General features: G+C 37.0%; 1 protein-coding gene across 11 annotated transcripts in view; it reads right to left on the bottom strand.

Moving 5' to 3' along the window:
* The window catches only part of LOC132616660 (TMV resistance protein N-like), a 29,633-nt gene extending 7,032 nt beyond the window's left edge, over positions 1-22,601 (bottom strand). For 5 of the 11 annotated variants that reach the window (XR_009573317.1, XR_009573319.1, XR_009573318.1 and 2 more), the window contains exons 1-7: positions 22,033-22,592; positions 19,492-20,572; positions 12,333-12,479; positions 4,771-5,285; positions 2,769-3,864; positions 1,993-2,286; positions 193-1,902 (exon numbers count right to left, since the gene is read on the bottom strand). Coding sequence is in view for 5 of the 11 variants with exons in the window: in XM_060331216.1 (XP_060187199.1) it covers positions 310-1,902; positions 1,993-2,286; positions 2,769-3,864; positions 4,771-5,285; positions 12,333-12,479; positions 19,492-20,572; positions 22,033-22,463 (5,157 nt within the window). In the remaining 6 variants the exon portion in view is untranslated. Of the gene's footprint in view, positions 1-85; positions 1,903-1,992; positions 2,287-2,768; positions 3,865-4,770; positions 5,286-12,332; positions 12,480-19,491; positions 20,573-21,335; positions 21,481-22,032 lie in introns of those variants that run through there. The other 6 variants (XR_009573321.1, XM_060331219.1, XM_060331218.1 and 3 more) reach the window with 6 other exon arrangements.
* Between the last annotated feature and the right edge of the window lie 4,142 nt (positions 22,602-26,743).

The raw sequence follows: 26,743 nt of genomic DNA, 5'->3' as shown, positions 1-26,743 counted from the left end.
TGTCATACTTAAAAATAATTCCAAAATTAATTTTTATTTAACTTTTTAATTCAGCTATTGTCAAGTAAATTATTAATTATGGATGTAATAACTTTTTTAAGTTTATTTAAGCTAATTCTTAATCACATTTATAATCTGAATCTAAGAGCATTCGAATTTTCAATTACAGATAATAGGCACTTATCTAATTACCTTAAACTCTAGGTAGTCCCATGAAGACACCAGCATATAGAGCTAGTTGCAGCAATGCCTCAAGCTCATTCTATCGCCAAGTGACGGAAAGTTTGAGTAGACTCAGTTTCGAATGGATCAACGAATGTTCGGTCCAAGCAATGCTTCATCTATTCTGCTTCTGAAAAATTGTCTATCAATCTTATAAATCAGATGAACTCCCCACTGTGTTGCAATGCGATTGTTGATAGATGCCTCAAATAGGCCATACTGGTTAAGGTTTCTAGCATCTGCGCCAGACGCCTGCAGAAGAAAATACAACGGCAAGTAGGCAAAGCAAACACAACAGCCAGGAGTTCTGGATGCAGTGCCCACTTTACATTCTTTCTCCAGCACTTTAAGCTTCTCCGGATTATTACTGCACATCAATTTGGCATTTATGAAAGTAGAGTCATACTTCCCTGATAACCCCGAACTAGGATCGTGGACACCCGCTCCCATGCTAGTGACACAGCATATAGCAAAGCCCTGAAAATTATAATCAAACCAGTCTTCAGGCAGTTCAACCAAGATCTTTTCCTTAACAGTTTGATGTTCAAACCATGTGGGAATTGCACATCCAGGAAAGACGATAGAAATCCCCTTCCGATCATAGTTAGGGGGGTTGACCACATTAACCTTAGCGTCTGAGAGAAAAGAAATGAGAATTTGATCCAAAACTGAGCTATCAGTGCTCTTTTCTGTATAAGGCTGTTGCTCAAAAGAATAGTTGGTGAATGAGACCAAATACAACAACGGGCAAGACCACAGAGCAACAATACTCTGTATGCCCAAAAAATCTTCTGCATACAGTTCCTTTATACTTGGAGGAAGTTTGGGAAGTTCCTTTAGTTCCTGACAGTGTGTTATGTTGAGATATCGGAGTCGGGGAAAATCAGCTATACTAGGTAAAGAAGTAAGTTTGCTTCTGCTTAAGTTTAGTTCCAATAAAGAAGTCAAGTATCTAAGAGGACAAATTTGTTCGCCAGATGTATTGCATCCACTGAGATCTAAGCTTTTCAATCCCAACAAACAATTTAATGAAATCGGGAATTTCAAATTCCTAGAGTATCGACACTTTACCTTCCGTCCTCTTCTTAATGATAGGACCTTAAGCCTGCTTAATTCTCCAACAGAATCTGGTAATTTCCAAATCGCGGTATTACCAGCATAGAGCTCCTCCAACTCTTCTAGATCACCCAGGTTTTCAGGAAAGGCTGCAAGTTTTAAGCAGCCCTTAAGGATCAAAATTTTCAGCTTTTTCATCTCAGTAATGCTGGCTGGGAGTCTTACAAGATTTTTGCATGAACGCAAATCAAGCAAGCTGATGCCAATGAGCCGTCCTATTGATGAGGGTAACTCCCATATTGTTGTACGTCCCAAAAGAAGCTCCGACAGCAATTCCATGTTCCCCCTAATTTCTGGAAATTCTCCTAATTTCTCACAACCAGAGAGGTTGAGGCTTTCAAGAGATTCCATTTGAATGCTGCTCAGTAAAATCTTGAGATTTTTACAGTTCTCCATGTTCAGAAAAATAAGCTTTTTGAGATTGCCAATGGACGGATGAACCTCAACCAAGCTTAAACAACTTTTCAGTATAATCCTCTTCAGGTTTGGAGTCTCGGAAAAACAGGGTGTTCGGATTAAATTTTCTGAAAAACTTAAGTTGAGGATTGTCAACTTGTTAAATGCCTGTTTATAATAAAGTGGAAGAAAAGAAATGTCAGATTTCACTGGAAATTCAATGCTTAAGGCACTGTTACGGAAGAAATAAACCCATACCTTTGGTTCTTTGCAAAATTCAATAAGAGAACTAAAAGTCATGTTGAGCCCAACAAGGTTTCGTGGTTGAAAATTTGCTGGTAAAGATTCAAAACTGTAGTAAGACCAATCAAGCCATTTCAAGCTACTGGGTAGATATTCAATTGTGTTAGAAACTGGTTCATAATGTCGGACCTCCTCCCCTTTGACAATGAGTAACCTAAGGCAAGGCATATTTCTGAAAGCTTTGCTCCACTTGCATATATGTTGGTCTGAGCCAATTGGTACCGTTATGCCTTTAACTGAGTCTGTCCACTGAAAAGAAGAGACAAAACTATGTTGACCAGAATTCACATCAAAAAAGGTTTTAGTGGGGTTAGGAAAATAATACTACTAGTATAGGATTTACATCTAGCTTTCAATCCAGATTTAATTCAAATAGTTCCATCAATTGAATCAGGACTAAATATAATACTAGACTTTCTCTACTGTAGATTTTACATCGGGCTCTCAGTTAGCAGTTCAATCAAACTATTCCATGCATTGATTAAAGACCGTATGCAGTTCTCATTTTTACTACCTTTCAGTCCTTACCTAAGAAAAAAATCCATTCTCGAGTCTTCTATCCATACATTTAAATTTAAAAACTATAATCCATTTTGTTTCTTTCACTTGAAAAAGGTAGTGGAACTAGACAATGCTGTACAAAGTTAGTCTACATTTTGTGAAGCCCAAATGATAATGCAAAAAGAAAATGGAAAAACTGCAGCATTCTCAATCGTTGGAGGACATATTACCAGATTTTCAGAAAAAACTGTTTCTATATCTTTGCCATGCCATAATCGGCTGTGCTTCCATGGCTGGTCCTGATCAATATTACGTGCCACTTGTTGACCCATTTGTTCTATTAAATCATGCATCTCAACCATTCCTTCTGAAATATACAAAACTGATTTTCTAATAAGGATATCTATTCCAATTTCTGATTTAAAGCCAAAGCTATTCAGTATTGTTATCACATCATCTTTCTTTTTCCCTCTAAAGAAGCATGCAATATCAAGAAATATATCCTTATCTTCAGGGCTCAATCCATCTAGACTTAAACTGAGTTGCTTAACGATTTTCCCGTCTCCAATATCTTCAAGTCTATCTAATGCACTTTTCCACTCATTCATGCCTCGTCTGTAGAGAAAAGAGCCCAACACCTCAAGAGCTAAGGGTAAACCATTAGCATAATTTACTACAGAAATGCAGAGGTTTGCAAACTCCTTATCAGGAGTCCCTTGCTGAAAGGCGTGCCAACTGAAAAGTTCAAGAGCCTCATGGATAGCCAATTCAGGGACACGATACAACTTATCATGCTTGCGAAGTAATTCATTATTTCTACTAGTTGTAATGATCCTGCTGCCATCACCAAACCAGTCACACTTTCCAACTAAGTATTCCAACTGATCGTTGTTATCCACGTCATCAAGAACGATCAAAACTTTCTTAAAACGTAGCATTCTGCTCATCATTTTGACTCCTTCATTAGCACTTGATATATTCGGTGATTGTTGCTTCAAGATTTGTGAAAGAAGCTTCTTTTGCAGATGTTCTGGGCCTTCGGGGCCATACTTCTTTGAAATTTCCCTAACATTTGCAAGAAAACAAGACCCTTCAAATAGATAAGAAATCTCATCAAAAATTGCTCTTGCAACAGTTGTCTTCCCTACGCCACCCATTCCCCATATCCCAACATAGTAAACACCGCCGAATTCAACATTCAACAATGATTTTACTTCCTTTACACGAGATTTGATTCCCACTAGATGCTTTGCAAAGCTTGAAATTGTCTCTTCCACACTACAAAAAATCTTGTTGACAATCAGGTCAATACATTTTGCCTCATCCCTGTGTCACATAGAAATATACTTGGAAGAATAAAACATTTGAAACATAATGAATCATGAGGAAGTGAAAAGAAATAACCACATTCCAGCCAATGCAAAATAGGAACAACAACAACAACTACTACTACACCTCAACTACAAGCTAGTAGGGGTTAGTTATAGGAATACTCTATATGCATTTACCTCATTTGGACCCTTTTCATTCCGAAATTCAATAATTTGTTGTTCACAACACGAAGGTTCCCTACATTTTATATCGCTATACATATCTACAAACTAAAAAGACTCCTACCCTAATGTTAATGTACCGACATTGATAAACATTAACCAGTTGGAATTGCCTAAACTAAAAAGACTTCCTTTGTCAGTTTTAACACCTTTAGCCATCACAATGTCATACCAATTGACCGTAAAGTTATCTATAGGACGCTAAACTTCTCTAATATTCTCAGAAGAAAACACCCTCAAAATTAACAACAGATAGATCCTGACAAGTATTTTGCCTGTAATAGACATCTTCTCCCCATTATCCATACCCTTACCAAATGAACATCTTAAGGATTCATCCACCGAGTGATATGGCCAGTCCAAAAGCTTTAATATAATATCGAGCTGAATGGTTTCTACATGAGGTAATTTAACCTTTTTAAAGCAAACAGTAGATGTTGAATACTCCAAATTTAGAATCGAAGTACGTGGAAATGATCATTTATTTCTTTACTTAGAAAATTAGTAATAGAAGACCTCGTGATTTTTTTAACCTCATGCTTTTATGATAATCTCGAGAAGTCTGTTTATTCAAAAAAAAAAACATTTGAAATGTTGACAATTTTCAGCATATAATGATAAACAGTTCCCGCACTGTTTGATTCAAACTCGACAAGGGATCATTTGAGCTATTACTCACCCATTTGCAGTTTTACGCACATCCCATCCTGCTATATTGGCTGCTTTATGTAAAACATCCTTCCACCTCTGCACCTTCTCCATATCACTACCCTTGAGATCTGCCTCGTGTTCAGCCATCGCTACAGCGAAGCTATTTCTTTGCATGCGTACATCTGATGGGTCAACATTGTAGAATATTGGGATAGCTTCCTGTCCGTTCTTTTCAACACACTCCATAATTTTGGTGAGTTCCTGCAAGCACCATGTGGATGAAGCATAGTTCTCAGAGAAGATAATAATCGCAAATTTTGACTCCTCAATTGCTTTCAGAAGCTCTGGTGAAATAAACTTTCCTCTTTCAAGTTTGACATCATCTTTGAATGTGTAAATTCCTATGTCTTCCATTCGTTTGTAAAGATGCGCAACGAAGTTACTGCGGGTATCTTCTCCTCTAAAACTCAAGAAGGCATCATATTTCCATTTTTGGACCAATTCTTTGTGGGAAACCATTGGAAACGTATGAGATCTTGGAATCTACGAAAAGAAAGAAGATGTGAAACAAAAGACTGAGATGAAGCAATGGTGGGAAACAATCAGTTTTTCATTGACTGAAACATGGAAGAGTCCATGGGTCAACTTTTTCCATTTCTTTATATAACTAGTCTCTGGAAACATGCATTGCACGTTTATCCCAAAATACGTAACACTACAAATTTTGCATTGCAAATGATAATTTACAACGGTACATATATTTTTGAACTTTCTTTGTGCTATAAAATAAAATTCAAAACATACAAAAAAGTAAAAATTTATAATAAAATTCAAAACATACAAAAAAGTAACAACTCGTAATTCGAAGCTAAAAAATCTTGCAAAACTTGATGCTACTTTAGTGACATATACAGCATTTTAATTTAAAGACAATACTACTCGAACATATGGAGGAGGATAAAAGGAGCTAGCAAGTGAAAAGATATAGACTTGAGAGCCGACGTTTAGTTTTGAAACTATCTATTTATTTGTAGAGTACATAATCGGTCTTCTTTCAACTATATGAACCAAAGACAAACTTGGAAAAAAAAATACACACCAAAGACAAAATACTGGAGGAGTATATCCATAGGAGGAAGGATAATGGACGAATTACCTAAAAAATATAGTTATTCCACAAACACAACGATACTCTTTCATTATCTCTGTCTATGGCCTATGCCAATATATTGCTTATTCGGATGAGTTGCATTTCGTTTTCCTCTAGTGCCACAAGTCTTCACATGGGCTATAAATCCAATCCCGCTTAATTTAATTAGCTTCTTCAAGTTGTGCTTTCTGGAGAAATGATTCTAGATGCCAGTGAGATCTTCTATAGCTTTGGATGCATCATGCTGAACATGAATCTCTAGAATTCTCGGTACTAGATCTATGACTATCCACAAATGGGGAAAATAAGCTCATTAGCACTTGATTGGAGGCTCAACACCTTGTCCATCAAGGTATGAAATTAAGAATTTATGGACATAGCCATAGCAAATAATCTGCTAAATTATTAGCTGGGAATACAAAAAGATATTACCAACTCTGAAGTTAAAAAGATAACGTTGTGCAATTCATTTAATATGAGCAGTATACATTGTATTTTATGCATTCATAAATTTGACATGAGTAGTGGAATAGACTCAATAATTACTACGAAATACAGTTACAATTTTGTAATTAATATTGACGAAATAATTTATTTCTGAAGGATAGACTTTTCACTATGTAAATGAATCTGGCCTATAGTTCACATTTAATTCGTTGCAACTCTTCAAATTCTTCAAAGTTTTGGACTAAGAAAGATAAGTGTTTTCCTAATTTAACTTTTTAACTTTTTTTATTATCTTTAATTGAATGCACATTGATGAGTTATGAGTTTTGATGATCGACATATGAATCAGGACGAGGTCCTTGGTCAGGTCTCCTGGGCACTGTACGAATGTGACAGCTGTAAAGCTGTGGCACTGTTCCGACTTGTAGAGCCACAGCAGGACAGACGAATCATTACAATGTCTCTATCTATGTCACATGCTTCTCACATGCTCCTCACTCGGCCCCTTATATAAACAACATGTTGGCATTTGTTTGACCTAGCAACTCAAAAACATATTATTCTCATTGTTGAAAAAAGTAGCCGCCACTGTTTTCTCAGAGAATTCAAGATCAAGACTAAATAACTACAAGGACCATATCTCAATACTGAAGATGTCTTAAGTCCTAGGTTATTTTAGTCTTTATCTTTTGGTCTAAATATTGTAAACCTACACTTCTCTTAAGAAGGGTTTTTGTAGGTGTCTGGTTTATTAAGCTTTTTGTGTAGACGCCTAACTATAGTTAGTTATGATGAGTTGAAGTTCAGCTAGAGATAGTTGAATTAGTTTGGTTCTTGGCTAGAGTTAGTCAAGTGAGTGCTTGCAATAGAGTTGTTGTAAGGGAAGGGATTAGTGGCTAATTCCTTGGTTGTAAAAGGCTTGTAATCTGAAAGACATTGCTCAGTTAGTGAAGTTGGAAATCCTTCAGTGTAGGTAGTGATTTTTAATTCCTTAAGTAAGGAGTTTTCCACGTAAACATTGTGTCTTGTTTACTTTGTGTTTTTGCTTAAGGGAACAGATAAAGTACCTGGTTCCTTATCTGTTTTGGTGGACGCTTAGTCTCTATCAATTGGTATCAGAGCAGGCTCTTTCTAAAAGGGTAACGCCTAGAAAGGATCTCTCATTATGGCTGCTCCACCAAACTTTGAGGAAAGACAGTCAACCACGAGGCCTCCAAGATTTAATGGAAAGTATTATAAATGGTGGAAAACAAGAATGCATGACTATTTAATGGCTGAAGATTCTGAGCTCTGGCACATCATTCCTGATGGTCCTTTCGTCCCTACAAAGACCGATACTAAATCTGGAAAGCTAGAGGTAAAACCCAGAAAAGAATATACCGAAGCTGATAGAAAAGCCATTGAAAAGAAGTTTAAGGCAAAGAAGATTTTAATGTGTGGCATTGGACTAGATGAATAGAATCTTGTTTCATCTTGTGAAACTGCCAAGGAAATATGGGAAGCCCTCTTGACGGCTCATGAAGGAACCTCTCAAGTCAAGCAGTCCAAAATAGACATGCTCACCACTAAGTATGAATTATTTAGAATGAAGGACAATGAGTCAATTCATGATATGCACACTCGTTTCACCTCTATTATCAATGAGCTTCATTCTCTTGGTGAAGTCATTCCAATCAACAAGCGAGTTCAAAAAATACTTAGTGTTCTGCCAGGGTCTTGGGAAAGTAAAGTTAATGCCATAACTGAAGCCAAAGATCTGGAGAAAATGACCATTGAGGATTTGATTGGAAATCTCAAAACCCATGAGGTGAAGAAAATGAAGCAGCTTGAAAGACGGGAGTCAAAGAAAGAGAAGAACCCAGTCCTTAAGGCGGCTAAAAATGACTCAAGTGATGATGAATCTGATATGGCCTACATTACAAAAAGGTTCCATAAGATGATTCGTAAAAATGGTGGATTCTCCAAGATAGGAAGCTCTAGCAAGAACTTCAAACAGAATGACTTACGTCACAAATGTGAGAAGCCTGGTCACTACATCAAGGAATGTCCTCTTCACAAGCAAGATTACTACAAAAATGCTGACAAGGGAGTTAAGAGGAACTAGGTCCCTGATAAGAAGTTCAACAAAGGAGATGTGGCTGACAACTTGGTAAAGTAAGCTTTAGTTGCTTGGGGAGACTCCTCTAGTGAGTCTGAAGATGAAGATACAAGGGATACCTCCATGATGGCTATTGAAGATGAACCTGCGAACCATAAGTCCATCTTTGCACTCATGGCCAAGTCGGAAGATGAAGATGACAATGAGAATGAAGAGGTAAATTTCTTTGATGTTCAGAAAAATCTGAAAAATTACTCTCAAAAGAAATTAATATCTCTTGCAAATGTGCTAATTGATACCTATCATAGCCTTATCAATAAGAAGAATGTCTTAAATGAAGAGATTGAAGGGTTAGAACAAGTAAGGGATGATATGGTAGTAAATATTGTGGATTTAAAGGAACAAGTGAAAGTGCTAACTAGGGATAACGCTTTGTTGATTAGTCAGATGAACAAATGGATGAATACCCTTTCTAAGGGAAAACAAGTGGGAAGTGAAATTTATTTTGAGCTTGATAGTAAGCTCAAAAGGCCTAAAATGAACCTCTCTATTGAGCTAGAAATAAATAGGCAACTTCAAGAGGATCTACTATTCCTCTAACAAAGTGGTTGCTATGTGCAAGGGTAATGATGGTAGACAGGGGATTGGTTATAAAAAGGCCAAGACCCCGTTCAATCCTCGCAACAAATATGTTTCTGTAACTGATAATTGGCTTTGCACCCATTGTGGCAACACTGGTCATTACAAAGACTCCTGCAAAGCAAGATTTCAGTCTACGCACATAAATTGAGCTTATGTTGATAACAAACCTAAGAATGCGGGACCTGCTCCCCAAAAAATGAAATTTGTGCTGCTTGCATGGACGAATAGATCTCTTATTCACCCGTTCTATGATTACAAGGGACCCAAGTTAGCTTAGGTTCCTAAGACTAACAAATAACTTTGTTTGCAAGCCAGAGTGAGAAGAAGCAGTCAAAAATAGTTTGTGGATGGTGGCTGCTCAAAGCACATGACTGGAAGGATGGAAAATTCTCTCTCACTCAAGGCCTTGAAAGGTGGGAGTGTGTCCTTTGGTAATGGGAAGAAATGATACATTCTTGGCATTGGCAAAATTGGCAAGACACTCTCCCATGCTATTGAAAATGTTTACTATGTGAAGGGTTTAACCTACAGTCTGCTGAGTGTGTCACAAATATGCGACAGAGGAAACAAAGTGGAGTTCTTGTCTCATGTGTGCACTATCACTAATCTCAAAACTGGAGAAATGGTACTAACTACAAAAAGATACAAGAACATCTACGCAGCAGATTCTGGCTCATCTGATGATGATGATTTGACTTGTCTCAATGTTGTGGATGATAATGCTGAGCCGTGGCACAGGAGCTTGGGACATGCAAGCTTCACCTTGCCGAACAAACTGATTGCAAAGGACCTGGTCCGTGAGTTACCAAATGTCAAGTTCAAAGATCACAAGGTGTGTGATGCATGGATAAAAGGGAAGCAAGTCATAACCTTTTTTAAAACAAAGAAGGAAGTAAGCACCTCTAGGCCACTTGAGCTTCTTCATATGGATCTTTGTGGGCCTATGAGGATTCACAGCAGAGGTGGAAAGAATTACATTTTTGTGATTGTTGATGACTTTTCAAGATTCACTTGGACTTTGTTTCTAAGAACCAAGGATGAAACATTCTCTGTGTTTGTAGCCTTTGTGAAACAAATTCAACTAAAGTTGGGATATCAAGTTGTAAGCATAAGATCTGATCATGGCACTGAATTTGACAATGCAAACTTTAATGAATTCTGTGCTGAAAATGGAATTAGCCACAATTTCTCTGCTCCCAGAACACCTCAGCAAAATGGTCTTGTGGAAAGAAAAAATAGGACTCTTGAAGACATGGCAAGAACAATGCTAATTGCAAGTGATGTGGCGAAAAGCTTCTGGGCAGAGGCTGTCAACGCTGCTTGTTATTTGATCAACAGGCGTATGATCAGATCCTTGCTTGAAAAGACACCCTATGAGCTGCTAAATGGAAAGAAACCCAAGCTAACTTACCTTAAGGCTTGGATGCAAATGTTTTGTTCTTAATAATGGCAAGGAGGCCTTAGGAAAGTTTGATGCTAAGAGTGATGAAGGAATCTTTGTTGGATATTCTTCTCACAGCAAGGCATATAAAGTTTTCAATAAGAGAACTCAAATTGTGGAAGAAAATGTGCATGTGATCTTTGATGAGACAGATGAGTTGGGAAGCAAAGGGATACAAAGGGATGAAGCAGATGATGGAGACCTCTCAATTCCAAATGAGGTCCTGAAAATCACAAATGGAAAGGCTGAAATGTAGTTGAAGCGAACAATGAAGAAGATGCAACAGAATATCCAGATGATGCAAAGGGACTCGATCCCTCCATCACTCTACTTGAGGCTGAAGATAGAGTTATTGATATTGTGTCAAGCACTCCTGGTGTTGATCAGAGAAGTGGAGATCATGCATCTCTAGATGTAAATGATGGTTCCAATACGGAGGCACCTGGTCCCTCAAGCAGTGAAATTCAAGTATCCAACTAGAAACACAAAAAATCTCACCCTCTTGAAAATGTAGTCACCCCTTTAACTCTGGCATTCAAACCAGATCTAAGGCAAGAAACATGTTTGCCCACTCCGCGTTTATTTCCCAAATTGAGCCCAAGAACATCAAGGAGGTATTGAAAGATGCTGACTGGATTAGTGCTCTGCAAGAAGAGTTTCATCAATTTGAAAAGAACAAGGTATGGCACCTGGTCCCTAGACCAACAGACAGAACAGTGATTGGGACTAGGTGGGTGTTTCACAACAAGCTTGATGAGTTTTGAAACACTACCAGAAACAAGGCAAGACTGGTGGTTCAAGGGTATAATCAAGAAGAGGGTATTAACTATGATGAGACTTTTGCACCAATGTCATGGATGGAGGCAATCAGGATTCTAATTGCTTTGCATCACATATGGAGTTTAAATTATTCCAAATGGATGTCAAAAGTGCATTTCTCAATGGATACTTGTAGAGGTGGCAAATGGGCGGGTTTGGGCGGGTTGAAAATGGGTTAGATAAATATGGGTTGGGTTACAATCCACCCATATTAATATGGGTAAAATATGGGTTTGACCCATTTTACCCATTTTTCTGTCACTTATACTTTCTGAGCCTGAAATTGACCTTATCATTCCTTTCTAATGCACAGTATAAAACTAGGAAACCAATACAAACCAACACAAACCAACACTGGTAACCAACAGTTACCAGTAATATCTCTACATAGTAGAAACAACAAAAAGGAAACCAAAAAAGAAACAGCAAGGCAACAGATTCAAGCAAAATATTACAAAGTATTAAATTACTGCAAAATAGTTAGAGCAGAAATGATAAACCAAATAGCCAAAAAGTTGTAACAGATATTGAACTTAAATAATGAGAAAAAAAAAAATCTTTTTAATCCTGAACAATCCCCATAGAAAAAAGAATTTGTTTTTCTTCATTTTTTTCTACAGAAATGCTATATATGAATCACAAAACTTTTCAACTCTAACCAATACTTGCCACTATTTTATTTGGCTAAACAAAAACTCTGATTCACATAATCAGAAAAATACAGTAGAAATAAAGAAACTGAATAGAGAATTAAAGAGAGAAAAAAACAGCAAGGGCAACAGATTCAGGCACAATAGTATATTAAACTAGTGCAAAATAAGCTGGATATATGAATAAGAAGTTGAAACACTTAAAAAGAGAAATGCTGAAAACTAATTACATTGTACTAGTCAGTCATTACTTTCCTATTATATATAGATAGCTAAGGTTAAGCCACCACATTACTTTCATATTTGTTGTGCCAGAGTACGCTAAAAATATTTCCTGACAAACCTGACATTGTGCTTTTAATCTTTCACTTTCACTAGTACGAGGCAATTTCAAGAAAGTGTTCCAAACAACTGAAGTGCTTCTTTTAGCTCGTTTTCTCGAAATAGACGAGCCAATTTCACAAGATTCCTCATTGGCCTCCATAGATATCTGTCAAAAATTAAAATCAATGTTTTAGCAACAATCAAAACTTAACAGGAATAAGTATGAATTAAACTAGTGTAAGAAAAGGCTCCCTATTTTCAGAAAGTTTCCGGTTTGTTTAACATGTTAAATTTTTATAGCAAAAGTGAGATTTTTTTATGCAATATCCAAATCAGAAACATCAAATGCCATATGGGTTTTGTATTTTATAAAGTTAGATTAAAATAAACAAAATTTACAAAATCTAGAGAAAAAGAAATGAAATTTACTAATAAAAAAATAAAAATAAATCATATAGAAAAAACATACCTCAAAGGCTCAAACAATAATTCTTTAGTGAGCTGCTCGTTTAATTAGCAATACAGAAAAACCCATTATAAAAATGTTCTGAAGTTACATAAGCAAAGAATCTGAAGTGCCTTGTGGTGAAGATAATGAAAAGTTTGGCTTTGACTTGAAGAGAGTAGAGACGAGGGTTTTGAAGAGTTTGCAACGGAAGCATAATAAGGGTCTGTTATTGGATTTGTTGATACCCATTTTTTACCCAACTGAAGCCCATATTTGTCCATATTTCTTATGGGCCGAAAATAAACTTGAGCCCATATTTACCCATCTGAAATATGAGTGACCCAACTCATTAAAATGTGGGTAAATGGGCTCATTTTGTAAAAATGGGCCGAAATTGCCAGCCCTAGATACTTGAAAGAAGAGGTCTTTGTCAAGCAACCTCCTAGCTTTGAAAGTCATGATCATCCTGAGCATGTTTTCAAGCTTGACAAAGCTCTTTATGGCTTAAAGCAGGCTCCTAGAGCATGGTACGAAAGATTGTTAAAGTTTTTTCTGGAAAATAGGTTTACTAGAGGTAGAATTGACAACACTTTGTTTCTAAGGAAGGAAGGGAAGAATCTGCTAATTGTGCAAGTATATGCTGATGACATCATCTTTGGTGCTACTCTTGAGTCCCTATGTGAAGAATTTACTGAGCTCATGAGAAGTGAATTTGAAATGAGCATGATGGGTGAGCTAAATTTCTTCTTGGGACTACAAGTCAAGCAATCTCAAAAAGACACCATGATTAGTCAACAAAAGTACATCAAGGAGCTGCTTAAAAGGTTTGAAATGGAAAATGCAAAGCCTATTGATACCCCTATAGGAACTGCTACTAAGCTGGATATGGATGAACCTGGTCCCTTTGTGAATGATACCATGTGTAGAGGTATCATTGGGTCACTGCTCGCAGGCACTGCTAGCAGGCCTGACATTGTGTTCAGTGTAGGGCTATGTGATAGGTTCCAATCAAGTCCTAAAGAGTCTCACTTGAAAGCTGCAAAAAGAATTTTGAGGTATCTTAAAGGTTCACAGGACCTGGTCCTCTTCTATCCCTCTGAAGACAATTTTGACTTGGTTAGTTATGCTAATGCTGATTATGCCGGTTACTTGGTGGATAGAAAAAGTAGCTCTGGGATAGCACATTTTCTGAGGTCATGCTTAATCTTATGGGGTACAAGGAAACAGAACTCTGTGGCTCTCTCTACTGCTGAGGCTGAGTATGTGGCTGCTACTTCTTGTTGTGCTCAATTGCTATGGATCAAACAACTTGAGGACCTTGGTGTCTTCATTGTTTGTGTGCCTCTGATGTGTGACAATACCAGTGCCCTGAATATGGCAAAAAATCTAGTGCACCACAAAAGAACCAAGCACATTGATGTGAGGCATCATTTCCTAAGGGACAATGTGGAAAAGGGTTTAATCTACATGAAGTTCTGCAACACAGAAGATCAGATTGCAGATATCTTCACCAAGGCACTGAGCAGAGAACATTTTGAAAGAAAACGTTTGGAGTGGGGCTTGATCAAGCTCAACTAGTTGTCTCCCAATGATTGGCTATGTCAAGAGAAAAGGTACAATGCTCAAAGTATTTTTTGGAGACATCTGACTCACTCTTATACTGTTACAGGTATAATCACATGGCACTCTCAGGAAAGCCAAAGCGCTGAATCCATTGCATATTTCAGAAGTTTATGCCAAAACTTTATCAAAACAAATTAGTCAAGGGACCCGGTCCCATTGACTCAGGTTAGTAGTCTTTTCAATACTTATATGCTATTAAATTGTCAAAATGCCATGTCATCGTTTGTTCCCACCTCGTTTCAAAATCTAACGTCGAATCATCACGCATTTTTCAAAACCGACCAGACTTAAATGAAACGGTTTGTTGCCAATAGGAACCGGTTCCTTCACCCTCTTTTAAAAACCCAACCATACATTTCTTTTCTCTCTCTCACTTTACTCTCAACACTCAGTCTTCATGGTCCCTATCTTCTCACATCAATTCGACCATGTCAAACAACGAAGCTTTACTTCCTAGTTTCTCAGAAATCAATCCTTCCTCTCCCAAACAGCATACTTTAACCAACCCACAAACAAGTTCACCATCTCCACCAGTTTCCCTTCCCAAAGAACCAAACCCTTCAACGTCTTCCCCAAAACCTGCTGGTTTATCTAGGACTCGTAAAAACTAAATCCCAGAGAAGTTTGTGCCTACTTCCACGTCCACTGAGAAACCCAATTCGGAAGAAAGCACTCATACTATGCCGACCTCTCAAAATCTTGACATATCTGTGGACACTTCTGCGAAAGATGACGGTATGGAAGCGACAAGTCAAGGACTGGAAACAAAGACTGCCATTGACAAGGGGAACTTGAGGGAAGTTCCTCCAGATTCTGGTAATCCAACTTCTCTGGCAAATGTGGATATTTTTGGGGTTTTGGATAAGAGTATGGTAACGGGTGGTGAAACAAAGGATAGCGTAGACAATGTTGTTACCAATTAACCTGGCAACAGTGAGGGAATGGAAACTGAGGAAATGGGTGCTTCAATCAGGGGGAACAGAGTAGTTTAGGTCATACTATGGTGAGGGTGGGACATGGTCCCTCTGAAGCAGCTCTTGCCTCTCAACAAGTGTCTACAATTGCAGTTCCATGGAAAGAAACCACACCTGAACGGAAAGTCTCGTCAGAGGAGGAACCTGGTTCCTCTAACCATTCTGAGAGGGTTAACTCTGAAGGGCATGAATTAAATTCTGATGATGATATTAAATTAAGAACTGTATATACAAAGGTCTGGGGGTGCTAAGCAGATGAGAAAGGGGGAAAGCAGGAGAAAAAGTTTCACTGATAGGAGGCCTGCTTCTAAGCAAAGAAAGAGACCTCCCACTACAAGGTAGAAGTCTAAGGCAAGATTAGACTCGGCCTTACTGGTTAACAAAGCAAAGACAACTAGTACGAGGCGGAGGAGAGTACATTTGTAAAATTTGAGTAAGTTGCGCGATGAAGAGGATGAAGTAATTGATGTGTCTGATGGAGAAGAAGAGGAGGAGGAGGAAGCCCCTTTGGTCAGGAAAAACTCCAAAAGAAAAGGCACGTCAATGGCTGTTGAGAAGAAAATTGTGGCTGAAGGAAGTGAGGAAAGTGAAAAGGTCGAAGCCGTGGCAAAGGAGAGGTTGGTGTCAAAATCCCCTAAGACAAGAAAAGGCATTTTAGTAAGGCGGGAGGTTCTTCCAAAAGGAGAAGAGTCAGTATCGAAGGACCTGGTTCCTCAATGCAAAGCACCCAAGCACTGGAAAAGGAAAGACAACATAATCTACAAGGGCAGAAAGTTTTACGGGGAAGAGTAATTGACCCAGAGATTTTCGAACACAAAGCATTAGAGGATTTAATGGAAGTGCTCAAATTTCAACAATGGGAGCACATAATGGATGGTCCTGCGGTGGCTTATGAGAAAGAAGTGGCCGACTTCTTTGTCAACCTTCGGTACACTGATCACTACTAATTAGTTTGCCAAGTTGATCAAGTGGAGTTCACCCTCAATGAAGAACAGCTGGGGACAATGCTTGGTGTTCCAACTGATGGAATAAGTCGACTGGAGGAAGGAGACAAGGCTACTGCAGACTTCAAGCTTCACACAGTTAAGAGGGGCGAGCATGTGACCACTGAGCCTATCTGTAAGAAACAAATGAAGTCTCAGTATCAGTTGCCCTTTGAGTTTGTGAACAAGGTCATGCTTCCTTGCACTGAGAAAAGGTGTATTACATCCAAGACGGACCTTATCCTTATGGAAATTCTGGATGGTGGCCATTCGATCAGCTTGCCTGGCATAATGTTGCAGCACATAATAAAGGTGGTGGATATCAAGGATGGTAAGCATGGTCTGCCCTATGGTTTTCTTCTTACCAAAGTGTTTTGAGCATTTCAATGTGCCTCTTGGTAAAGTTTCCAAAGGGACCAAGAAGCAGATGTTCTCTATGTCCACTCTGAAAGAGTGTGAATGTGTCCCAAAGAAAGGAGGAGCAAGGACCACATTACCATATCCGGTCTGATTGAAGCAAATGAGAAAATCTTGGCTGATGCTAAGAGATTTCAGGTTGAGAACACCCTGCTGAAGGCAGAAACCATAAGCCTGAAGCTCGAAGGGCTTGGTCCCAGTGGTGATACAGCTACAGAAGTTGCGGAGTTGCGAGAGGTTAATTCTAGTCTCACGAAGAAAGTTGCCGAGCTCCAGGAGCAAATCCTGGCTAATCACAAAGCTGTGGATGCTAGACTAGACATGATGTTCAAAGCTTTCAACCCTGCCAGTTCTTCCAACCCTGTCCAACCTGATCCTCTATTCCGTCACAATTCCTGAACTTTCTCCTAGATATTGGCATTTTGACATTTAATTTAGTATGTTTGTATTGCATTGATTACTATGTTTTTATACTAAGTTTTTCTTCTGCTTGGCACCTTCTCTGATTTTTGCATATGGTTCTTTTGGTGCTTTAATTTACTGTTTCTGTTGGTACTCATGTTGCGTTGCCCAAGTGGCCTGGGTCAATGTTTCTGAACTTCTAATTACCTGTGCCAATCTTTATCCATTTTTAATGATGCCAAAAAGGGGGAAGATGTGTGAGTGTTAGTATTGCAAAACGAAACCTTAGTTCTCTGAATGAAATGAAAATTAACATATTCTATGCTACATGTTGTTGGGGCCAAATTTGCAAGGGAACCTGGCTGTCCAAAGGAACATCACTTACGAGTTTGTCATCATCAAAAAAGGGAAAATTGATGAGTTATAAGTTTTAATGATCGACATATGCATCAGGGACCAGGTCCTTGATCAGGTCCCCTGGGCACTGTACAAATGTGACAGCTGTAAAGCTGTGGCACTGTTCTGACTTGCAGAGCCACAGAAGGACAAACGGATCATTGCAATGTCTCTATCTATGTCACATGCTCCTCACTCGGCCCCCTATATAAACAACATGTTGGCATTTGTTTGACCTAGCAACTCAAAAACATATTATTCTCATTGTTGAAAAGAGTAGCCGCCACTGTTTTCTCAGAGCATTCATGATCAAGACTAAATAACTCCAAGGACCAGATCCCAATACTGAAGATGTCTTAAGTCCTAGGTAATTTTAGTCTTTATCTTTTGGTCTAAATATTGTAAACCTACACTTCTCTTAAGAAGGGCTTTTGTAGGTGTTTGGTGTATTAAGCTTTTTGTGTAGACGCCTAACTATAGTTAATTATGGTGAGTTGAAGTTCAGCTAGAGGTAGTTGAATTAGTTTGGCTCTTGGCTAGAATTAGTTAAGTGAGTGCTTGCAATAGAGTTATTGTCAGGGAAGGGATTAGTGGGCTAATTCCTTGGTTGCAAAAGGATTGTAATATGAAAAACGTTACTCAGTTAGTGAAGTTGGAAATCCTACCAGTGTAGGTCGTGGTTTTTAATCCCTTGAGCAAGGAGTTTTCCACATAAACATTGTGTCTTGTTTAATTTCTGTTTTTACTTAAGGGAACAGATAAGGTACCTGGTCCCTTATCTGTTTTGGTGGACGATTAGTCTCTATCACACATTTTACATCTTTGTACATTAATATTGAACGAAATTTCATGATTAAAGGGTAAAAACATCCTTCAACTTTTAATGGACATTTTGGTAATTCAAGTATGGTTCCTTCTTGGAACTTTTTCATATTCCCTTCCTTTATAAGGAGAAAACTTTGCAACCTCTTTTACCACAAAAATGTTCTGTTCAAATAGTTATAGTACCAAATTCCATCAGTCAAAACATCACTATAAACAAACGTCACGAAGAGTATTAGAAAGTAAAATCAATTCATTATTTACAAATGCTTGAAAAAACAAAATACACTAATAAGTACTTCCGTTAAAACAGGAAGATTACTGAACACATCCAGAGCTCTGTAAGAAATAATCCTAAGATAAAGTACTAAAGTTTGTAGAATTGAGTTGTGATAACACAAAAATAATAGTACATGCTTTCAGATTGGTATGTTCTTTTATTGCAGGTGACTTAATAATCAGAACAAATAGCAAGTAAATAGATCACAAAATAGAGGACATAAGACTTTATGGTCCCAAACAATTTCAAGAATTGAAAGTCTATCAAGAAGACAAACAGGACCGAGTATATTTTTGGAAGGAAAAAATAACAAACAGGACCTATGAGTAACTTTCTCTACTTACTATGACTTTACTGCATGATAAGCAATAAAAATTTGACATTGTTATTGTCGTATTCAACAGTAAAAGGATCAAGAGCATAAGAATCTAAAAACATGTATTGTGACTGAAATTAAAGATCTACGAATTGTATGTGGAGTAAGCTATTCATATTATCATCTTCTGAAGGCAATAATCTATAAAAACAGATATGTGATTATCACTAAATAAGTCATACAAGACACACATGATGCTTGCGAAGTGATACAAAACTGCATATTCAAAGTTAAGGGGGTATACTTGCAATTGAATTAATAACAAGCTATCCACTGTTTTCCCTTTTTAATAAGATCAATTAAGAAATTATACTATGGATAGCAATTTCAATTTAGAAATATACTAGAATGACTATGCTTTGCAACTAGGGGTCTACATTTTACGAAACCCAAATGATAATGCAAAAGGGAAAATGGAAATGCTCCAGCATTCTCAATAATTAGAGGACATACATACCAGATTTTCAGAAAAAACGGTTTCTATATCTTTGTCATGCCATAATCTACTGTGTTCCCATGACTGGTCCTGATCGGTATCACGTACCACTTGTTGACCCATTTGTTGTATTAAATCATGCATCTCAACCATTCCATCTGAAATATATAAAAGTGATTTTCTAACAAGGATGTCAATTCCAATTTCTGATTTAAAACCACAGCTATTCAGTATTGTTATCACATCATTTATCTGTTTTCCTCTGAAGAAGCATGCAATACGAAGAAAGATATCCTTGTTTTTGTAGCTCAATCCATCTAGACTTAAGCTAAGTTGCTTAATAATTTCCCCCTCTCCAATGTCTTTGAGTCTATCTAATGCACTTCTCCACTCATTCATGCCTCCTTTGTAGAGAAAAGAGCCCAAAACCTCAAGAGCTAAGGGTAAACCATTAGCATAAATTACTACCCAAATCGAAAGGTTTTCAAACTCCGGATCAGGAGTCTCTTGCTGAAAGGCGTGCCAACTGAAGAGTTCAAGAGCGTCATCGAAATCCAGTTCAGGGACATGATATAACTCATTGTGATTTTGTAGTAAATCAATGTTTCTACTTGTTGTAATGATCCTACTCCCATCACCAAACCAGTCACGCTTTCCAACTAAGTATTCCAATTGATTATCGTTATCCACGTCATCAAGAACAATCAAAACCTTCTTAAAACGTAGAGTACTGCTTATCATTTTGGCCCCTTCATTAGCACTTGCTATATTCGGTGATTGTTGCTTCAAGATCTGTGAAAGAAGCTTCTTTTGCAAATGTTCTGGGGCTTCCACCCCATCCTTTTTTGAAATTTTCCGAACATTTCCAAGAAAACAAGATCCTTCAAATTGATCAGACATCTCATCAAAAATTGCTCTTGCAACAGTTGTCTTCCCTGAGCCACACATTCCCCATATCCCAACAAAATAAACACCTCCTAATTCAACACTCAACAATGATGTTAATTCCTTTACGCGAGATTTAATTCCCACTTGATGTTGTGTGAAGGGAAAACTATGAATAATCGCGTTGACAATCAGGTTAATAAATATTACCTGATCCCTGTGTTAAATAGAAATATAATTAGAAAAATAAAACATTTAAAAATAATGAATGATGAGGAAGTGAAAAGGAACAATCACATTCCAGCCAACTGAAAATTGGAACAAGAATTACTACTCCTACACCTCAGTCCCAAACTAATAGGGGTCGGTTACAGGAGTCCTCAATATATATTTCCCTCATGTGGACCCTTTTTATCCCAAAATTCAGTTATTTGAGGTTCTCTGTCAATAGAGGTTCTCCATACTTTACACTTTCATAGCTATCTATAAAAGACTACAAAGACTCATACCCTTATGTAAGAATACCAGCACGACTACACGAGTAAACTTAATCTCAACTAGTCGAAATTGACCTACTCTAGATTTTTTGCTCCTGCTGTTTTTTGTAATTTTTTCACTAAGTGTACTGTGTACATGGATCCAGAAATTAGTTCTAGGATCTTTTGAGACAACTTCCTTCTATGTGCCTTTAGGTCTACCTTGTCACTTTTTAACACCTTTAACTATTATACTCGTATGTAATACCTACGGGGCGGTCCATTTAAAGGTTTATGTAAGACATGAAATACTCACAAAAATGGAAACAGATCCTTCTTCGCCCCATTGCACATATACTTACCAAACAAACATCTTATTAAATTCATCCATCGAGTGATTTGGTCCAAAGCTTTTAAACCATATCCATCTGACAGGTTTCAGGATGACCATTCAAAAAAATTCACTATTTTCAGGATGAACAGTTCATTTGAGCTATTACTCACCTATTAGACGTTATACTAACATGCCATCCTGTAATATTGGATGCTTTGCGTAGAGCATCAATCCACCTAGCCACCACCTCCAAATCGGTATATTCCCTTTGATTGCCCATCGCTTCAGCGAAGCTATTTCATTGCATCCCTACATCTGAGGCGCAACTATGTGTTAGGGATTGGATTTGGGGACAAAAAGGTAATTTAATCTTCTCCATATTAGCTACATGAAGCCAACATCTTTGAAGTAGCTTTGGATAATATGGATATCCATACTATCCGTCGGGTAACCCATTTTTTATCCGTATTAAATATGGACGGATCAAATAACTAATCCGTTTTTTTATTAACCCATTTTTGAGCCAGCCCATATCCGACTCAACCCGCCCGTTTGCCACACCAGACTAAACTAAGGAAGGGTCGACTCTGCCCATTTTCTTATTTCCGCCAACTAACTAATTTTCTTATACATACACGTCTCCACAAAAATAGTCCGAAGACATTTCCGTTTTTAAATTCAAACAAATGGTCCCTTTCTAAATTGGCTTTGTGATTTGCCAAAGGGTTTACTTTTACTCTCGGTTTAAACTCGGGTTCAACCGAAATCCTGCTGTTAATCACAGAGAAAACTATCTAATTTGACCTTTTAGAGCAAAATTATGCTACTTGTCAATTTACGAGAAACTCGAAAAAAAAAAATGCTTACTCGAAATCTTGTAAATCAAACCCTGATATTTTTCCTGCCTCCGCACATGCATCCCTCCATCTTTGAACCTTCTCCAAATCATCTTTGTAAATTTTCTCGTGCTGGGAAAAGGATTCAGCGAAATGGCCATTTTGATGGCACACATCTGATGGACTGACACCATAGAAGACTGGAATCACAATCTGGTCCAATTCATTTTTGCACTTTATGATGTGTGCAAGCTTCTCTAAGTGCCATCTTGAGTATGCATAGTTTATGGAAAATATCACGACCGCCAATCTAGCCTCCTCTATATCATTGATGAAAGTGTTGATTCCTCTATCTTGCAGAGCAGTATAAAGACGCTTCACAAAAGTTCTACCTGTATCTTTCTCTCTAAAACTCACAAAGACATCATACTTGCAAACTCTGAAAGAAGAAGCGCGAGACATTGTTAAAGAATATTATAAAGACTAACAGCCAAATTCTCAGCTTTGTCTATGGTGAGAAAACTGACACAATTGGGCTGTGTGGTGCTTAATAAAGAGTAAAACCTTATCTTTTTCACTATTCCTAGTCAATGTCTACCTTTTCCATTATTGGTAGAAATTAAGCCATTGGTCAAAAAGGAAGAAAAGCTAAAGTTGAAAAGACGAAAAAAATAAATGAAAAAGGAATCAAAGTAAAGAAAAAGGAAGAGGGCAAGAAAGACACTCAGGTGGAGTTGTAATTGAGCGAGCTAAAGTGTTATTTTTCTAATATATATGTGGCACACTTAGATTCAACAATCAAATTTCTTAATTTTGACACTGAATTATAATCGTTAAGTTTTTAAAAATATTTAATGATTAAGGATCATTACTTGTTCTAAAGCTGTTTGAATCATGTGTATATGGGGATTCTAATATGATGTAATAAAGTGTTAATATGGTATTAAAATAGCATCAAGTCTTTTTATTTATTTTATTTTATTTAATTATATCTTTTTTAGGCAAATATTTGATGACTAAGGACCATTACTTGATCTAAAGCTCTTTCGATCATGTGCATAATGGATAAGGACTCTAATATGATGTAATCAAGTGTTAACATAGTGTTAAAATAGCATCAAGTCTTTTTATTTATTTTATTTAATTTAATTATAATTTTTTTAGGCAAATAGTGGCCTGGTTTATATATCAACTGCAGTAGAGCATAGACAAACTACTTAATCTATAATGTACTATGCTCGTTGGAGATTATACACTTTTGGTATATTATAGACCTATCCACTCCTTAGATTTACGTAGTTTGGAGTTTGACTTTTTTAATTTTTTTATGAGCATTACATTCACGAGACTTCTCATTTCAAAACAGTCCCCTTTAGTTACTTAGGCCTCATTTGTTTCCATTAAGATTAGGACGTCTGAATATGAATGCACATCTGAATATTAAGATGTGCACTAAGATTTAGATGTCTAAATCTAAATGCACATCTGAATATTAAGATGTGGTCTTTGAATCTGAACACTGAATGATTAAGACTGTTTGTTTTTAACATCTAAATGTGCATGTGGAATTCACTATTCAATAAAATATTATAAGAATCTCATTTCAACAAAATAATTATTTTTATAGAAAATAATATTTTGAATATTTATATTTGATAAAAGAAATTAAACTATCTAAAATGCAAATAAAATTTATATATCAATATAAAAAACTATTGTAACAAGGTAAGATGGTATCTTTTTTTTTTAAGAATTAAAGATAAGTTAATATTTAATAAGAAAATTTATCAGAAAGTGGAACTAACAACAAACATTCATCTTCCCCGAAACCCCAAACTCATAAATTTCTATCACGGCACTAATCTCAACAATACCTCAAACCTAGAAATAAGTTTCTTATCACCCGTAAATTGAACAAAGAGTTACTCCCTCTGTTCCATAATAAGTGGTGTTTTAGGTTTTTCATTTTGTTTCAATGATTTTTTTTTAAATAAATGATGTTTTAGGATTTCAAGAAGAAACTGATCTTGTTCTTTCAAACTTACCCTTATTTATAATCAAGAATCATTAAGTAGTTTTTTTTTTCTAAGCCTTAATTAGGGGTATGTTAGTAAAAACGCTCATAATTCTAAGGAGTGTGCAATTTCTTAAGGGGTGTGTATAAGCTAAAAACACCACTTATTATGAAACGGAGAGAGTAATATTTTTATAACATAATTGAGCAAAAAGTTACCCAGTAGCAAAATTGAAAATTTCTTACGGCTAAAATAAAATTGGATATGTTTCCATCACAACACAGAAGTTTAATTACACTCACAGTTGTTTATATATATATATAAACAACTTCTACTTTTATTGCACGTGAATAATCATATTTGACTTTTCTTGGTGCAAAATGGATTATGAACTGGGAAGACACATAAGATTTTGCCGAGAAGAGAGAAAAAAATGATTTTGATTGAGAAAGAAGTGTGATAGGCGTGAGAATTTTGCTAAGAACAAAAGCGCAGAGGCATGAGAAGTGGTTTCGTGAATAACACACAATATTTTAATGAGTCTGAATAGTGTTACTCTATTATAAATCTGAATCATTTAGATCAATTAATACTCATTAAGAGGTTTTGTAAAGAGACAAAACAAATGCACTTAACGGGCTGAATCTGAACAATTAAGATTCAGACCTTAGAAACAAATGCACTTAATGAGTTGAATCTAAATAATTAAGATTCAGACCTCCATTAAATGCAAACAAATGAGGCCTTAGTCTATATTATACTATGATCATTGGAGATTATACACTTGTGGTATATTATAGACCTATCCACGGTCCCTTAGATTTATGCAGTTTGGGGTTTAGGATCAGGGGTTTGACTTTTTTATTTTCTTATTTTTATTTTCTAATTATTTTTATGAGCTTTGCATTCACCAGACTTCTCATTCCAAAACAGTCCCCTTTAGTTACTTGGTCTATAATGTACCGATGGTCTATACGAGGCTATAGCTTGTGGTTATTATAGATATTGTATTGTTTATTAATCAACTTAGACTGTGGTTATTATAGATATGGTAGTTGTTAGGTTATTAATTGACTCATCCAACAACATTAAATCAATAGTATGCAGAAAATAAAGTAAGAACACAAAGATCATAACATAAACTATTTTCATTAATATGGTGGATTTTTACATAACAAAATAAAACCCCAAAACACCACCCAAAGCTTTCAGCGATGAAAGTCTAAAAACTTCCATTTACCACTTCCATCGCTGAAAGCTTATACAAAAATTATACTAAAAACTAATATTCTAGGGGGATGGTTGGAAGGGGGGGGGGGGGGGTGAGAGCATCAGGGTTCACACCCTCCAGCTCAAGAAGCACATGCAGGATGCGTGTGATTCTGCGAATGACAATTTCCATCCGCTCCCTATCCTCTCTAAGGCCCCCGAAGATCCTCTGGGAGTCGTTCTCGAGGAGGAGGAACTCAGGATGTGGTGCTCTGAAATTAGGGTGACCATTTCCTATGTTCCTAATCCTTCTCGCCATTTTCAATCTGAAATTTTTTTGGAGTTTTTTGTGATGAGAGAGATGAGATGATGTATTTGAAATAGGCTTAGGCGATTTATAGACTGATGACCTCGGTTTAGTGAATCGACGACTAACGTGTGAGTGCTACATGTAAATGCGCATGGAGGTAGCATTTAATATTGGGATTTATTAGACATAACCACAGGCCTTTTGAATTTTAATTGGTAGTGTTTGGCGGTTCAGCAATCGATGGGCTTTAAAGGCGAATATATATCATATACGTATAGACTATACCCAGTAGATACATAGATATATCATATACGTTATCTAGTATAGACTAGATATTAAGTTTATTATTTACTATACCTAGTAGATATATAGAACACAGTCTTGGTTTATTATATAAAATTATACAGTTGATTAACATTGAATTGACATTCAAGAAAAGCATCATGAAATACATTCACCGAAATATTTGATTGAAGAACCAAAAACTATGAAGTACAAGAAAATCATATTTAATTGAAGAACCAAAACTAGAAAGTACAAGAAAAGCACAATGAAATACATTGAAAAACACATCAACTTCATCCCTCTCTATTTCGACACGTTGTTCTCTTGTGGCCGCTTCCGTTGCAAATTAAGCACTTGTTTCTCCTCCCCTTTACACGTCCTTTGGGCTTAAAAGATTTTGCGATGCCAAGGATACACTTTATTCCCTTCCTTCCAAGTTGGTTTGGCTGCCCATCACACTCTTCGACATCAACATCATGATCATCCGTATCAATTGAATGATCACCCATGCTCTCATTTTGCATTGAATTTGCATCCACTGGCTGCTGTGGGGGAGGGGGTAATGATGCTGATGTTGACGCTGCTTGAGACCTCTTAACAACATCTATTCTCAAAACAAGCCTACAACCATTAGCAACAACATCAAGCATATACAACGCCACATGCCTATCATTCGTTATGAAGGAAGGGTGAGTTTTTCCCCTAGTGGGCAGAGCATTAATCATATAACTAATGCGCAAGTTGCCGGGGTCACAATTTAACTCTCCGCTTTCCTTTACGCTCTCAACTAAATCGTTATACATACCATTGTGACGCACGACGATCAGCACTATCACCTTGCTCGCAGAATTCTAAATCCAACATTTTGGGGTCTCCACCCATTCACCCATGTAATCACCACCTACTATAACATATTCTCCAAT

This window comes from Lycium barbarum, chromosome 11 (assembly GCF_019175385.1).
Source record: "Lycium barbarum isolate Lr01 chromosome 11, ASM1917538v2, whole genome shotgun sequence".
NCBI lineage: Eukaryota > Viridiplantae > Streptophyta > Magnoliopsida > Solanales > Solanaceae > Lycium > Lycium barbarum.
Note: the sequence above shows the minus strand (reverse complement) of the source record. Positions and strands in the feature narration are given on the sequence as shown.